Genomic DNA, 16,854 nt, shown 5'->3' on the forward strand with positions numbered 1-16,854 from the left:
GAGTGCAGAATGGGATGAAGCTTTTGTGGGCCTTCAGAGGGTGAGGGTGTATTTTTTAGGTAAAAGGGGTAGGAATCATTGGAGGCCAGAGGGAAGATTGTGTTAGGAAACCTGTAAGATGGCTCTCATTTATCACCAATTCTCAGTAACTGCATGCTTCTATAATCCCCTCCCCTTAGTCTGGGCTGGATTTAATGACTACTTCTACAGCATAAAACAGAGTTGGCAGGATGTCACTTTTGAAAGTATGGTGCAAAAAAGGTGGTAGCTTCTATCTTGGGCACCCTCTCTCATTCTCTTGGTTGCTGCTCTGAGGATACCTCCTGCCTTGATATTGAGGCCCACACCTTAAGAGGTGCACATGGCAAGGAACATACATCTGGCCAGAGACTTGCCAACAGCCCTGGAGTGGATCCTCCCATGGTCAAGTCTTGAGATGATTTCAGCCCGGCCTATGCCTTAAGTGTAGCCTTGTAAGTCTCTGAGACAGAGGTCCCCAGTCAGGCCATTCCATGATTCTTGATCCACAGAAACAATAAGGTAATAAATATTTGTTATTGTAAGCCACCAAGTTTTGGGGAATTTATTACAGAAGAGTAGAAAATTAGTACATCTAGGCTAACTCAAGCTAATTGAAAATATTGCTTTATGGCCTAGAATACAGTAATTTTTGTTAATGGTACATGCATGCTTAAAACACACACACACACACACACATCCTGCAGTAGTTGCATGATTTTTGAATCTGCAAAAAACTCTCAGTCATTATCTTTTCAAATTTTGCTTCTGACCCATTTCTTCTTCCTTTTCCTATAGCATTTCAATTAAACATTTATTAAAATTTCACAGTGTAAACTCTATGCCTCTTACCCTCTTTCCTATTTTTTTTCCTAATCTTTTGGTTTTCTGTGCTTCAATATTCATGATTTCTTGTAAGCTATCACCCAATTCATTTCTTCTTTCTTTAGCTATGTCTAATCTGGTCACAAACCTATCCACTAGGTTTTCAATTTTAGTTATATATTTTTAAATTCCAGAATGTCCATTTGTCATGACATCGCCAATATTCTGACCTCGGGTCTGTCTTTTTCTTTGATGTTATGTTCAGGTTGTCTTATATATCAATCAGATAAGTTTCAATCAGCTAAATTAATCAAATTTTTACTGTTTTCTAGGTAATATATTCCTAAAATAACATGCAGAAATAAGTCCAGGCCTTCATAGATATTAGATATTTGCTTGTCCAAGAACATGGGGATCATACTTTGGGGCTGACTCTAGTTTTAGTGATTGAGGTGCCATCCTCAGAGAGATATTCCTCCCCAGTTGTAGCCCTTGGAAGTTCCAACCCAAAGCTGAGGTGGGTCACCAGAGCACACCCTCTTTTAACAGGTCATAGATACCAGTCCTTGCTGTCTTAGTCCCAGATATTGTCAAAAGCAATGCTCAGTCTCTCCTTCTTTCAGCTTCTTCCCTATGAACTATTAGTTGTCTTTTGGAGAAAAGATGGTCAAAAGCTAATGTCAACTTTGGGGACCTCTGCCCTTCCTTTAATCTCAAACTGTAATATAAATGACTAGTCATTATTAAAACATTAATAGAAGGCTTTTTGGATCATAAAGAGGCAAGGGGATTGGAACTAACATTGGTGAGCAACTTCTAAATGCTACATGTTTAGCATATGACATCACATTTTGCATCACTTAAAAAAATGGTAAGGGAGGTCCCGTTGTAGAGCAGTGGTTAATGAATCCGACTAGGAACCATGAGGTTGTGGGTTCGATCCCTGGCCTGGCTCAGTGGGTTAAGGATCCGGCATTGCCATGAGCTGTGGTGTAGGTTGCAGACGAGGCTCGGATCCTGAGTTGCTATAGGAACCGCCGTATACTGCAGGTGCGGCCCTAGAAAAGACAAAAAGACAAAAAATTAAAAAATGAAATAAAATAAGGTAATTCTTTTGTCTCTAATTTTACATTAAAAAAAACTGAGATTCATAGTGATTAACGACTTGCCTAGGATTAAGGTCAGCAAGTGGCAGAAACAGAAATTACATACTAAGTTTATCTGACTTCAAAGACTCAGTTTCTACTACATTCTCTCTCTATGCTGCCCTCTCATGAAGCTTCTGTTAGAATTAGAAAGGATAAATATTTTAACATTTTTATATGCAAAGAACACAATAAGCAATAATGCACCCTTATATGTCCTCAAGTTTTCAACTTAAAAAAATAAGCAATAATGCACCCTTATATGTCCTAAAGTTTTCAACTTAAAAAAATATTTATTCGATAGCTTTACATTATATACTGTTCTGGTTTTGCTGAGCCTCTGACAAACTGATATTTCTGCTTTCTGTGACTTATGCCATTCATAATAAAGGGAGAGATAAAGTCATAACTGTAGAATCTGATCAAGAATAATCTATACTCATGCTACTCAGAGTCACCCACAGACAATCTGGTCTGCTGGCTATTACCAGTATATGGGCACAAAAGGACATAAAGTAAGTTGAGACTGAGCATCCAGAGACTGGTACAGAACTATGCCATTGCCATGACATCCAGCTATGTGGCCAGGGTCTCCTCTGCTTGGACGGGATTCAGCCGTATCTATGTGTTGTGGAGCCTGGGCAATGAGTCACATGTGACATGGCACATGCCAGCCTGGAACAGCAGGACTCAGAAGGACAGGAGTCCATGAAACCAATATTTTTTTAAGTATGTCTTTCACAGCAAATTATTTGAGAAGTCCTGATCACTGAGTCGTGTCTATTTATGTGCTACTCTGGGTTGGCACCCTTCCTTTCCTCTGACTGGAGTCCCTGAGCAATGGCTGAATCTTGGACTGGTCCATTCTGCTGAGAACCTATAGACCTGGGAGCCTGTGCATGGTGCCAGCTGCCCTCTGGCAGGCTTATGTCCATGGAGGCTGGTTCTCCAGTGGCTGCCTGGTCAGAAAAATGGCACGATCCATGACTGGGGGGAACACCCCCTGAGAAACCATTGATAAATTGGAGATGAAAGACTAGAGAGAGCTGGTCAATAAGCCCTCTGCCCTGCTCTCTCCAGGCACTGAATGAGTTGTTCCAATGTGAGGGCCAGCTCAGCAGCTCAACAGCATCCTCCTTCATATGGGTCCCCTCTCCTTCCTTGCTTCTTGTTTCTTGTGTCTCTCATACCAGCTGCCCAGGGCTATACACCCCAATACGTATTAGCATATAAGCTTTTGCTTCAGGGTATGTTTCTAGAGAACCTGGGCCAGGACATATACTATGTAAAATGAACCTGTGAGATTCTTTCTAATATTTAGACCAGTAGTTTTCAAGGCACAGGTCCCAGAGCAGCAGCATCTGAGAAATCACTAGAAATGCAAATTCTTACATCCTACCTCAGAGCTAAAAAGTCAAAAACACTGGAGATGGGACCCAATAATCTGTACTAACAAGCCTTCCAGTTGATTTTCTTGCATGCCAGTTGGAGAACCACTGCTTTTTAAACTTGCAATTAGAACTGGAAAAGTTTCTTCCTTTTTAAAGTGTACCTGTATGCTAGGACCTTAGCTTGAGGATGGATTATTTCTTCTGTGATATTCATGACGCTCATTTGATAATATCATGATGGTATATAATCTAAATATAACATTTCTGCCAAGTACCAGATCAACTGAAAACAGAAATACTGCATATCAAATTTGTCATGATTTCTATATTTTAACCCCCACTTTCCTTTGTTTTGGTTCTGCATAATTAAGACCAGCACAGAAAAAAACTAGCCCCTCTGGATCAACACTCCCACCCTTTTAGAATGGGACCATCCTTTGCTTGGGTAATTTATTTATTTTCCATCTTACTGCAGCCTCCCTGCCTATTCTACCTCTAAGAGCTATCTAAAATTGTTGTGTTTTTTTGTTTTTGTCTTTTTACGGCCGCACCCACGGCATATGGAGGTTCCCAGGCTAGGGGTCCTACTGGAGCTGTAGCTGCCGGCCTATGCCAGAGTCACAGCAACACTCGATCCGAGCCACATCTGCGACCTATACCAAAGCTCATGACAACGCCAGATCCTTAACCCACTGTGTGAGGCCAGGGATTGAACCTGCATCCTCATGGATGCTAGTCTGATTCGTTAACCACTGAGCCATCAGGGGAACTCCTACAATTATAACTCATGTTTTAAGTAAAGCATATTAAAATTAATTTTTAGACTTTCGCAAAAAAGTCCTCTATAGGACTCCCCTGGACTACTGACAGCATCAGGATTTGGAAAGCCACCCTGATCAGTACCCTGGGTGCAAGTCAGTCACCTGGGGCGCTTTTAAGGCATAGTCATGCATTGACTCCCCCAGCCCCACCGATGCCCCTGTGCCTCAAAGTGACTGATTTAGTTAGTTTAGGGGTGGAAATAAGTTGTCCATTTCAAAAGCCCTGAGGTGGTATTTTAATGCATAACTGGGTTGGAGAAACACTTTGAGGCCAACTTGAACTCATAGAGATCTTGCTTTTTGCTCTTTGACCCCCTAAGCCCTGGGCAAACACTATTTCACGTGTTTCTGCCTTCCAAAGGCAATTTAAAGAACAGTCTCCACCACCAAGACCTTACGATAATCATGGAGAGTTTTTCTAGAAAAATCACATTCTGGAAGCTAACGTCAAAGAACAAGTCAGAGTTCATTTAAAATTACACTCAGACTGCACCTCCAACAGATATTGGGCTTTAGGGGTTTCATTAAAAATGGTCTGCAATCCTCTTATGGAATAGCCATTGCCTCCTGGATTCCCTGCCCCATGCTGTTTTCAGAGCAAACTCCAGTCCCAAACAATCCCAGACCAGGACTGCAGCCTGGATCTCTCCAAGGTAGATGGCTCTGTGGGAGGAGGCTACGGGATAGTCAAGAACGAGAACTACCCAGCTCCACAGAGCTCCTGGATGCAGCTTCAGTGGGCCAGGGGCTAGCTCCCAGGTAGGCTTCAAAAACACAGACCCTCCTGAGCCAACACCCCAGCCTTCAGCCTTATCCTACGGGTTGGTTTGTGCTGAAATTTCTGTTTGATTCTCACCTTCTATTCCCTTAGTGAAAATCCCATTATCTCTAACAGCTGTGTGTCAAGAAAAGACATGAATTTTGTGTAACAACAGAAGGATACCAGACTTGTTTTTCTAGGTAGCCTTAGGCAAAACGATTTTAGTTCACTTTCTTCACTTATTACATAAAGACTTAAACTTCATGCAGAAAGAGGGGAGTTACTCTAGGGTGGGAAACTTTTGAAAAAAGGAATTCGATCTTATAGCACAGAAGAGAGTTTACAATGATATTAAAAATAAAAAGCCTGGACAAAAAGATGTACAAATTTGCTACCAAAATATTATTTGCAATGTATCGCTTCTAGATAAATTCATAAAGTGAAAGGAAGCCAGGAAGGTGACATACACTGCTTGTGTAAGCCTTGAAATTGATTCCAGAAGCATCAGCGTTCACTACAAAAGAACTTCACAGTTTAATTAGGATGGCTCAAGTCCAGCGTCTATATTTAGGATAAGCTGGAAATTACAGTGTAGAAATGAGAGTCATCCAGCAACAGTCTAAATAGGGGGGTAAAAAATCTATGGAAAAAACACAGCTTTTCTCAACTAACCATAAAATCTCTTCACTTTTGTTTTTCAATGGACACAAACAATAATCTCTAAGGATTTTACCTCATTTCAAGCTGAGGAATGCATTTTTATTAAAATTCTCTAAATATGAACTTTAAAATCTCCACCTATACATATTATCTAAATTCTTTCTAATACCTGCATGATCTGTTAAGCACAGATAAATTTGGCATTTAACTTATGCATATCAAAGGAATCTCATTAAAATTCAGAATGTATATAAACATATTTTATACCGCTAATATTTTGGCTTCTTTTTTTAAGTGGTTGGCAGAGTTCTCATGGCACTCTATCATTAATTCCTTAAATATTCCTGTTTTCTTCTCATCTTTGGTATATCATCAAATAAATCAGTTCAAACCCAAGATGTGACAGAAAGAAACATATGATTATTTTTTTTTTTTACTTCAGGAAATGTTTGAAATAATCTTGTACAAGTTATATTGGCTTCACATCCAATACTTTATTAGAGGAGCACATGATTATTTATGATCGTAATTATATTTTTTGGACGTCGAACAAGGATGATTTTCTTCTTCCTCTTTCTCTTCTTTACAGTGACCTGGGTCTGGGTTTATATGTGCTTGTCAGCAATTTCCCTAAAAGCAGTTTGAATGCTCTAAATAATATACTCAAAATTGTTAAGAAAATAAATCGCTTGAGCGAGCTGACCTTGGCAGCAAAGACGCTCTAATACACCATAACTCTAAGGCCAGAAAGACACAGGGAGATATTACTGTCTCAGGAGTGGAGTCTGAAATTCGTTCAAATTAAAGTTACTTGCCTTGGCTGAAGGTTTAATTTTAAATTACAAGGAAGGAAATACTCCAGGTAAAACAGCTCTTAGCCAATTGCAGCTAACACATCAATTGCAGAGATCCGGTGTAGAGACAGTGTGAGCACTAGGCACATATTAGTGAATTACTTTCTCCTCATTTATTAATTTTGCAATAGTTCAAACACTGCCCTGCTCTATCAGGGAACGTCAGGCCTCCCATTCACCATGATCATTCAAATTTCTGAATGGCCCAAAAGACTCTGAAGACCCAGTGTAATTAAGTTGCGTTTCCTTGCTTGTGTGTTAATGTAAATTGACATCAACAACTTGACAGGTACGCCAATTAATTCACAGAACCCCCCCCCCTCACTTAGGGATAGGGGTTCACATGCTGAAGATGAATAAACTAAAGGTAAGTATGAGTGTGTAACCTGGTACCAGAGCCTTAACATAGAAGCCTTTCCAGGTCAGGGCTGTATTCCCTGTGCCGTCTGTGCCTGTTACTGTTCCAGGGTCCTGATGGAGCAGTTTTGGAGAGATGTCCTTGATTCCTGCAAGAGGTGTCTGATGTTAGAATGAAAAAATGAGCACTTGTTTCCCTGAAACTGTCTAGGAACTGAAGGTGAAACCAACAAAGTCGACTGTTCTCTTTTTAGGGAAGCGAGAGTTGGGTAAGGAGATCATGGCTGAAATAAGCATCAGGGGCTGCCATTATTTTCTGCCAAGTTAGCTGAGACATCCTGAATATCCTATTGCTTATTTTAACTCAAATTAAAAGCCTTCAGTCTCCAATGAACAAACTTCCTTATACTTTAAACTAACTAATCTGAGGGAGAGGTGGTGGTTTCGATGACAAGGCGGGCAAACCAGGCTGGTCAGACCTTGTCAGCCATCTTCTTTAAGGCACAGGCACTGAACAGCCCCCAAGGAGAGGGGCTTTGGACAAGATAAGCTGCCAGCTGGCTTGAAGATATTCATTTGCTTGTGCATGTGCTCCTGTGGCTGGCAGGCCCCAGGAAAATGCAGAAGATCAAGGCAGAGGCGGAGCAAGGTCACTTAGTACGGGAGACTCACCCAAGAAGAGGATGTTGTGCCTAACACTGCCACCAGGTGGTCGTTCCTGGGAGAGACATTAATATGAAAACTACCTCTGAGTAGAATCTAATCAAGTCTCCGATCTGTCATCGGTTTGGAGTCAAGTGGCACTGGAGGAGTCAATCAGGCAAATCCAGAACGCTGAAGCCGCAGGACAAATAACCCACTTTCTTCAACATGTGAATGGCAGGAAGAACAAAAAAGAATGAAATGAGCTTGTAAGAAGGTGGAAGGAGAGGGAAACTGCTTTAAAGGACACTTAAGGGATTCACAGGTGAAATGCATTGGACGTGTTTGCTCAGCTCATTCGGATCCTGAGCCAAGCAAGTCAGCTGTAACAAGAACCTCTGAGCCATCCGAAGACAATTCGATTCAGCCTGGATATCAGATATTAAGGAATGAGGACTAATCTTCCTGATAACAGCACTGAGGCTTATGTGTAAAAGAGGGGCGCTTTAGCAAATAGATAGTATCCATGGGTGAAATACTATGGTATCGAGGATTTTTTTTTAACATAGTTCAGAAGAAAAAAGCAGGGTTGGGAGGACATGAAAGGAGATTGGGAGAATGTTGATATCTATGGGATCCAGAAATGAAAACCTGGGGGTTATTATTCTGTTCTTTACACATGTGTTTGAAATAGCTTCAATAAAACGCTGGCTTCAAAAACCTGCTAATTTATAGGAAAAATTATTGCTAATTCTGAGTTATATATAGATAGATACCTATATCATATCTATCAATCATCCTTCTATTATCTTTATATCATCTATCCCTATCTATCTATCTATCTATCTATCTATCTATCTATCTATCTTGTTTTATCTATCCTCCAGCAAATTGTCTTGAGCTTATCACCTTTCTCTGCACATTCACCCCCACTGGGTGGAAGAAGTTAACTCTATGCTGCCCACAAGCACGGAGACCCCAGACAGGTTGGAACCAGAGGGTTGATGATGCTGACTCCCAGTGACCTCACCACCCACCAATCAGGAAAAGGTCCAGGAGCTGATCACACCCTGCTTCTCAAACCCTGTAAGACTCCTCAGTACCCCCATCTTTAAGGCACTAGCCTGCTGTGTCCCCTCTTTGCCTGGCAATTAAAGCTACTTTTTCTGTTTCCTCCATCTCTGTCTCCACGTTTCGATCTGGCATCGGTGTACAGAGGCAGCAGATATTTCCGCGACAGGTACATGTTCATTCTATGATGTAGAAGGTTAGAAAACAGGCATATGAGATTGCTATTTCTCTTTTTAAAAACCTCATTCCTTGAACACATCTTAATATATTTCTCCACGACTGGGCGGGGGGGGGGGCAGATAAAAATCTTACCAGATTTAATAACAATATAGCAAAGTATATGAACTCAAGGCCAAATAACATTTTGGATTCAAACTATATTTCGGATTCAACTTTTTTGTTGTTGTTGTTAGTCACAGTAAGGTCTTATTTACACATCTAGGAAATAAAACAAATCTGAGCAATTCTCATGAAATTGGGTACCAGTTAGCTTAGATTTTCTGGTATGAATTTCATAAGAACGAGAACCACAACATAGTGCATTCATTAGTTTACAAAGGTTAGAGATATGAACAACAAGGAAAACTGTCCAAATGGTAAAGATAACAGATATTTTTTACTCTGAATTTTTAAAATTTTACTTTAAAGATAGTAACAACAAATATTTCATTCCTAAAACAGTTCTTAGTTTTGCTTCTTTGCTTTATTTTGCTTGGAGGGTGGCAGGGGTGAAATATAAGTAAACTTACCAAAGAGCGCCAGTGTAATAGTAACTCTCCTTGTTAATAATGCATTGTATGTTTCTGAATCGTGAACATCACTTCAGGTGATTAAAAGATGCCAAAAAGTCATTGGATATACTTCAAGGTTCCCCAAATTGCCATTTCCCTCAATAGGGATTAGATTTGCATCACAGCCTTTGGGAAAGTCACCTTCTCTGATCATAAACGTACCAGGTAGACTTGCAAGCTGCCTGGTCAGCTGGCCACTTGTTTGAGTGCAGACATGACCTAGCATTACCCAGAGGGGAGGGCTCTGTCCTCAGTCCAGCCTCAGGGTCCAGCTCAGCCCTTTACCCAGGTGCTGAGCAGAGCAACTATTTCATCTGTTTCCCCAGTCTTAAAATGGGCTTACATCCGGCCATTGTCGTGAGAATCCAGGCAGCTCTACCCTAGGGGAAACAATTCTGCACAGCAGCGCCCAGCTCACCCAGGCTCCAGGGCACAGGGCCCCTGCCTCCGCTTGCTGGTCCTCCCAAGTCCATCCTAGCAACTTCCCTTGCCCTGCCTAGAAATCCTCTCCCCACTCTGCCCCCTGAGCCAACTCCTGCATCTCCTTGGGGTCTCAGCTTCACCATTAGCCCTTCCAGAAGCCTTTCTTTACCTCAAACTAACCTCTGAGCAGGTGAAGTCTCCCTGACCATCTCCTTGCAATTCTGAGGTTTTCAGTATTTAAGGTTGTTATTAAACTAAACACCTCCCCTCCTAGATTACGTTCCAGTAGGGAAGGACATTGGCTGTCTGCTCACTGCTCCTTCTGTGTCCTTGGCATAAGAAGTCCAGATTACCCTGTGGGACAGGGATGGGCAGCCCATGCAGACACACAGGACCTCACGGAATCCACCCAAGGGACAGCCAACCCATCCCACTGGGAAGTGCTGGGAGGGGGAAGGGCTGGGAGGGAGAAGGTGCTGGGGTGGAAGCCCTGGGAAGGGGGGAGTGCTGGGAGGGGCTTCCAGGAGAAGGAGGTTCTTCTCAATTAGTTACACAGAGATGCAGAAAGATGAGGGAAGCCGTAGCTGGTAGCTGTAGTTTATAGCTGCAGTGTGCCCAGCACTATTCTAAGCCATCATCAGATACTAATTCTCCTCATCCTTACTGCCATCCTGAGGACTTAGGAGCTACGATTGTTCCCACTGTACTGAGAAAACAACCGAGATACAGGGTGGTTATATGAATGTTCAGGGTCACCGGGCTAGTGGGCCATAGAGCCACTGGTGGACTAACTGGACAATCTGGGCCCGGCCCACCTGACCAGGACCCCGCTGCCCAGTTCCTGTAAAGGTGCCCATGTCTACTCAGAAACCTGCAGCTGCAGACATGCCTGCAGCCCGAGGCACAAATAACAAAGCAGGCTGGGGAGAAAACGTTCTGTTCTCCTAAACTATATTGTGTTTATCTCTTTTTTTTTTTTTTATTGGGTAGTTCTTTCAACTTGTGGAAAAGGCTACATGTTAACAGGTACTGAATAAATAATTGTCAAATCATCAGGTAGAAAGCTCTTACCTCATACACTGCTAAATTGATTTCTAAAATATAACTGCAAGATTTCTATGATTACCAGGAAAATGTTGATTATGAAAAGTACTTGCAGGAATACTCTTATTATTCTTGTAAGTGTTCTTGTTATTCTTATAAGGATTCTTATTGTAAGAATAGGAGCTGTGCAACTTTGGACAAGTTACTTAACTTCTCTGTGCTTCAGGTTCTACCACTGCTAAATGGGATTAGGAAAGAGTCCCTGCCTTGCATGGCTGCTGTGAGGATTAAGTGGGAACATCCATGATCACATTCAGCCCAGCCCAGCAGAACTCGGTTCTACCCCCTGCTACACTATTCTGCTTCCCAGGACCAGTGCTCCAGCGGCAGCAGGTACCCAGGACACAGGAAGACAGGAACAGCCTTGGATGACAGCCCTCAGGCTTTTCCAGGGAACACACCCTCCAAAGCCATGCTTTCTCTGCTCCTAGAACTACATAGCCTTCCACCCTAGCCCCAGCCACTGCTGTTTTCTTCCTCAAAAGTTGTTACTTTCCATCAGGTAACCAGGACAGTTGTAGCCCAGAACAACTTTGGGGTCTCAGAGGGACAAGGTGAGTGCCAGCAGCAGCATGCAGGGTGTACCTGTCAGGGTGAAGAGCCCTTCAGTCTTAGTGGCTAGACCCTAGGTCAATGCCAGAGAGTGGGGGAGCCCTGGTGCCATCACCCTCTGCAGCCTCCCAGCCCTGCCACCAGCTTCGCCCTGCTCAACCAGCACAGAAAACCTCAGCTCTGCTGAGGTGTCAGCAGAAGGCAAGGCGGGCCCATGCACAAGACAGCCTGGAGGAAGAAAAGACATTTGGTCCCAAGCAGTGGCCTGGCTTCAGGCTGGAGGGACCTGCCCGTTGCCCAGTCAGGAGGCCCTGGTAAGCAAGTCAGGCCTCCCGCCTGGATGCAATTAGCCACAGACAGGCTCTGGGAATCTGTATGCAAATGTATCATAATGCAACCTTAGTGTTTTTCCAAAGCCATAATTTTGTTTTTAAAAAAACCTCATGCCGGGATAGAAATATCTGAGACAAGCGGCCTCTGCTGACCACCGGGTCACCACAGAGGTTCCTGGTCACAAACCACTATCCATTAATCACCCTGACAGGAGCAATTACAAAGCGGACATGCTGCAAAGGGAAAGTTGCATTTCCCTGCTGCATGTGAACTGATGAGGGAACGGATAATTGGAAGCATTTTTGGAAAAACAAATACTATAGTCCCCGGCTCCCTTTAATTATAAGTATAAGCAGGTATTCGTTTCCTCCATTCGTGCAATAAATATTTATAAGACATGATATGGTAGGGGAGAAACACTTAAACAAAAAGCACTAGGAATAGAAGTAGTAGCGAAACATCTAAGCATTTAAGAGAAAACATTTTAAAACAAATTTAAGACTTGTTCTCTGCTTCCAACCAGCTTGCAGCTAATAGGGAAGAAGTATTACTTACAAGTGGAAAAGGTACATGGCAACCTATATTCAGATGTGATAAATATTCAGTGAATGGTTTATACCAGCAGTGGGATAAGAGCTTGGAGGAATGAGGTACCGAAGGGCAGAACCCTATGGTCTCCCCCTCTACCCCATGTGCTCCATCTGCCTTTTGTCTTTAGAAAAAGCTTAGCCAAAGTATAAGTTGAATCGGAGAAGTGGGAAAATGCAGAGGCAAAGGAAAACAGTAAAACAGGACCAGATAATAATAATTTAGTTATTAAGCAAAGCCAAGGACCTTTAGTTTCTTCTCAAGGGCTGTAGATCCTATTCTGAGCTGTGTCCTGTGAACTGTCCTGTAGTTACTGGAACCCCCACCAGGTGGAAGAGGGTTAACTGCATGGTCACCAGACTGTAGCCACGACACAAGCTGCCATTATTCTGAGAACTGGTCTCAAGGAAATGGGAACAAATCAATCCTGGAACTGAAGGCTAGTTGTACTTAATCAAGATGATGCTGGAGTTCCCACTGTGGTGCAGCGGAAACGAATTCGACTGGGAACCATGAGGTTGCAGGTTCGATCCTCATTCAGTGGGTTGAGGATCTGGCGTTGCTGTGAACTGTGGTCTAGGTCACAGACACAGTAGGGATCCCGAGTTTCTGTGGCTGTAGTGTAGGCCGGCAGCTGTAGCTTTGATTCGACCCCTAGCCTGGGAACCTCCATATGCTGTGGGTGTGGCCTTAAAAATAGCCCCCCCCCAAAAAAAAGATGCTGGTCAGACCACCACTGACCTCTTTCAGGATGACTGTCAGAGCTGACCATACTGCTTCTGCAGGCAGCCCCCTCCCTCTGCCTGCCCCCCCCAAAAAAAACTCCCCTTTAAAAACTTTCCCCCTGGTTGTCAGTAGAAGGACTTGGACTCTGGACACAAGTCTGTCCCCCTACCCCAATTGCCAGCCTCTGAAATAAAACAAACTTTCCCTTCCACCAGCCTGGCCTCTTCACTGGCTTTAGAGTGGTGAGCTGCGTACTCCACCATCAGTAACAATAATATTGAGGACTAAAGAAGTTTCTGGAAAGGGACGGGAGGGGAAGGCTTTGAGAGACTTGAGTAACACAGAGGAAATCCCAAGTAGAAAAGAGTTAAATTTAGTAGGAGAATTGCTTGGTTTTAGAGAAGAGATTTCTCAGGGAATTGTGAGAAATAACATGATTGGAACTATATCATGAGCAGATTAAATCTCCAATACCATATCAGATTATACTCGGTCATTTGTTAACAAGAGAGACTGAATCTGGGTGACTTGAATAAAAAGGAAAAAAGACCAGTAGGGGGATGTCAGGAAGATTGGGAGATGTCAGGATATCCTACGAGGGGCTGACCTCAGCAGCGGAGGCTCAGGTGAGCAGAACCCAGCCTCCGTATCAAGGGTTCTTGAGGGAGGGGCTGCCATTCATGGGACTTTACGTGCATGACCTCAGAGCTCCGAGTCTCCGCAGGTAAGGCTTCCTATTCCTTGACAATAGCATCCTGCTGCATCCTTGCATCAGAAGCCTGCACTCTGCATCAACAGCTGTGCCTAGGGGCATTACCAGGGGGCTTCCTAGGTGTCAGGACCATCCTGGGAGAAGGGCAATGGTTGTGACCCACTGAGAAGTGTCCACAGAAACTTCGGAGTTAGTGCCAGGTACTTGGCTTTGCGATGACATCTCCTATGACCTTAAGTCCATCCTCTATGAAACAGGAAATCAGGAAGACACGCAGCAGGGAAGGAACACAATTTAAATGTCTTCAAGAAGCATCTATGAGTGAAGTGCACTTTGGATTGAAAGCAAAGTGCATTTTAAATTTAAAGGTGGTCAGAGGCCTATGTGACCGTCTTCCCCAACAAAATCTGGAGTGTGTGTCAAAGCCACATCCCCCTGGGCCCCCCACTTGGGGATTCTGATGGCATGGATATGGGGGGGCCTGGAACTGGTGCTGGGGGGGAGCTCCCCAGCATTCTCAGGGGCTACTGAGGTAGGACGCCAGACTAGTAATCCTGCCAGCAAGCAATATCAAAGAGCAGCAGATGGGGAGATGCTGCAGCCTTTGAACATGACATTGCCAGTTCAGAGGTCTGCTTCAAAATGGAACAGAGTGACTGAGGAGAAGCTGAGGTGATCCCCACAATTCAAGGCCAGGGATAGGGGGCAGCACTGCCAGATGGAATAACGAGAGCAGAAAGGATGCTGGACCATATAGATAATGATCTGGTATTGGTGTCCCAGCAGGCCACGTGAGCAGAGGCCGTCAGTAGGCACTGGCGCCCAGATGAGAAAAGCAGGTGATCTTCCTAGAGGTTATAATCTATACATGGGTAACAATGTATGAACAGAATCTATTCAAAATGAAATTAAAATATTAAGATAATAATGCAGTCTAAACAGTATTTCAGCGATGCGTCTGGATTCAGATGTAACTAACCGTATGAGGTGCTTTCATGAATATTATTTTATTTAACCTTCGCAATTGCCCTGTCATGGAACTGAGCCTCAGAGCTCTAAATTACATAAATTATCCGAGGTAACACACAAGTGGGGTGGAGAAGCAAGAATTTGAACCCAGAGTTTTGGATTCTTGAGACATGACTTTGTTACTTCTTCCTGTTAAAAAAACAAAACACCTATCCAGACAGCCAGCAAAGAGGACAAACATTTAGATCGTGGCGGACACTCTGTAGTGGATATATCTATCTTTTTATGGTCCCTCTGGATGATTGTGTTTCTTAAAACTTGAAAATACAGGTGAACTAAAGAGATCAAAGACAGCAGTCCCAGCAGACCCGCTGCCTCGCAGTCCGTGGACGGAGTGTTTCAATTCCTCTGTGTCATTGCTTCGTAGCCTGGGTGCAATTGTGGTTCAAGGTCTTTGATTTGCGGCTCCGCTCACACGCAGCGCCTTTTCTTCTCCCTATATTAATAATTCCACAGTGACACCTGCTGGGAAGAAAGCATGGCTCAGCCCTGTTCTCGAGGGGGTGGGTCTCCCCTGCCCCCCAAGCAGCTGCTCCTGCCTATGGTGAGGGCGGAGCTCTCAGGCGCAGTTCCTACTCCAGGTTCCTGCCCTCTGAGTTGGGTCTCCAAGCAGCAAGACCCCCAGGGCCTGGCACGTGAAGGGCACAAGCTTCCACCTCCTGGTCGCTGTGTGACTGGTCCAGCCCCCTTTCCTGCCTCCGCCCGCAGTTCCCTCCATCACACCCCTTCCGTGACACCATCCGTGGGTCTCGGTGATACTTAATAACAACGTGAAATTGAAAAAAAGTCCCCTGGCATAACTGAGAAGATGACTTCCGCGGAAAGTGCCAAAATGTTTTAGAAATAAACGGCAGACAACAGAGTCGTTGCATATTTCACTAGGCAGGATAGTAATTTATGTGATGTATTTTTAACTGTGAGAAGTGATGGGGGAAACCACTTAAATATAATGTGAGTTGAAGATTTGTCAGTTACACAGTTCATGCAGTGGCAGATCTGGAAAATGTTATAAAAATTGAAGGATTACCAACAGAGAATGCTACAAGCAGAGCTCTTATTTGCCTTCTGACTCCCCCTATCGCTAGGCGTTTTTTCCTTTCTGGGAATATTTTGCTTTCTTGGAAAGAAACTGGAGTTATATACTGTCTGTCAAATGTTCTTTTTTTAATCTTTCTTGATTTTTTTTTTTTTTTTTTTTAGTCTTCAGATCTCTATTTCTTCCTCTCTATGACGTTGAGATGGCCAGACACTAAATCACTGCCCCCTGTTTTCTGTGCCCAAATAGCATTTTCCTGGCCCAGAAAACCTCCTGCATCCACCTCCCACTCAGTCTTAGACAGAAAGGCCCAAATCTGGATCACCTCCACAGAGGAGTTATATTAAATAGTCTTTAATTTGTCCCTGGAATATGTGTGGTACTGAGCCCACAACGATCAGGAAAATACAGCCTCTAAGTGGCAGTGACTTCACGCGGGGCTATCCAAGGATAGAACACTATGTCACACACTCTTTTCCTCCCCGCCCACCCCCCACCACCTTTGAGACGTGCCTGAGAGCCTTTGGGGAAGTTCCTAGGGTTTCCGACGGAAAGATTTCTTCATAGATGAAGCGAGCCCCCTAGTGGCTATTTTGCAAGTTACAGCCTCTATTTTAAGATTTTTGAGGATGCAGGTTCAGTTTCTTCTTTCTTCTGAAGAGGCAGCCAGGTCTAGTTCTCACCATGCATTGATGTGAACGCTATTCCTTGTTACTTCTCTTCCCCAAGACAATTCCTGCACTCCTTTTCCCAGTTTTCAGCATCCCTGAGAGTCTTTCTCTTGTCCATTGTAATCTGTGGGGCTCATCTCACCCATCAGTCTGGATCCTCTCCCCGTGTCTTTTTCGGCTGTAGAATTGCCAGCCTCCTGACTTCACAAGCCACGTGCTGAGATTACTAACACTACACTGGCCATCTGTCAGCTGGACGAGCAAACGCTTTCTCTGAACAATTTGGCCATGAACTACAGCTGGAGTGCATTTGAGTTTCAAGGTGTTTCAATATTTACCCCAAAA

The 16,854-nt window shown here is 43.7% G+C and overlaps 1 protein-coding gene across 15 annotated transcripts in view; it reads right to left on the reverse strand.

Annotated features, from left to right (window-relative positions):
• The window catches only part of TMEM182 (transmembrane protein 182), a 352,761-nt gene that overhangs the window by 259,379 nt on the left and 76,528 nt on the right, over positions 1 to 16,854 (reverse strand). The window contains exon 5 of one of the 15 annotated variants that reach the window (XM_085016107.1): positions 6,095 to 7,694. The exons of 13 other annotated variants lie outside the window; for them this stretch is intronic. In XM_085016107.1, the coding sequence (XP_084872233.1) occupies positions 7,648 to 7,694 (47 nt within the window). In that variant the 3' untranslated portion in view covers positions 6,095 to 7,647. Of the gene's footprint in view, positions 1 to 6,094; positions 7,695 to 10,955; positions 15,265 to 16,854 lie in introns of those variants that run through there. One more of the 15 variants, XM_085016108.1, reaches the window with a different exon arrangement.

The sequence above is a fragment of the Sus scrofa genome, chromosome 3 (assembly GCF_054392235.1).
Source record: "Sus scrofa isolate SSC_HxYL_T2T_F1_AM1 chromosome 3, Sscrofa_HxYL_maternal_Yorkshire_Landrace_v2.0, whole genome shotgun sequence".
NCBI lineage: Eukaryota > Metazoa > Chordata > Mammalia > Artiodactyla > Suidae > Sus > Sus scrofa.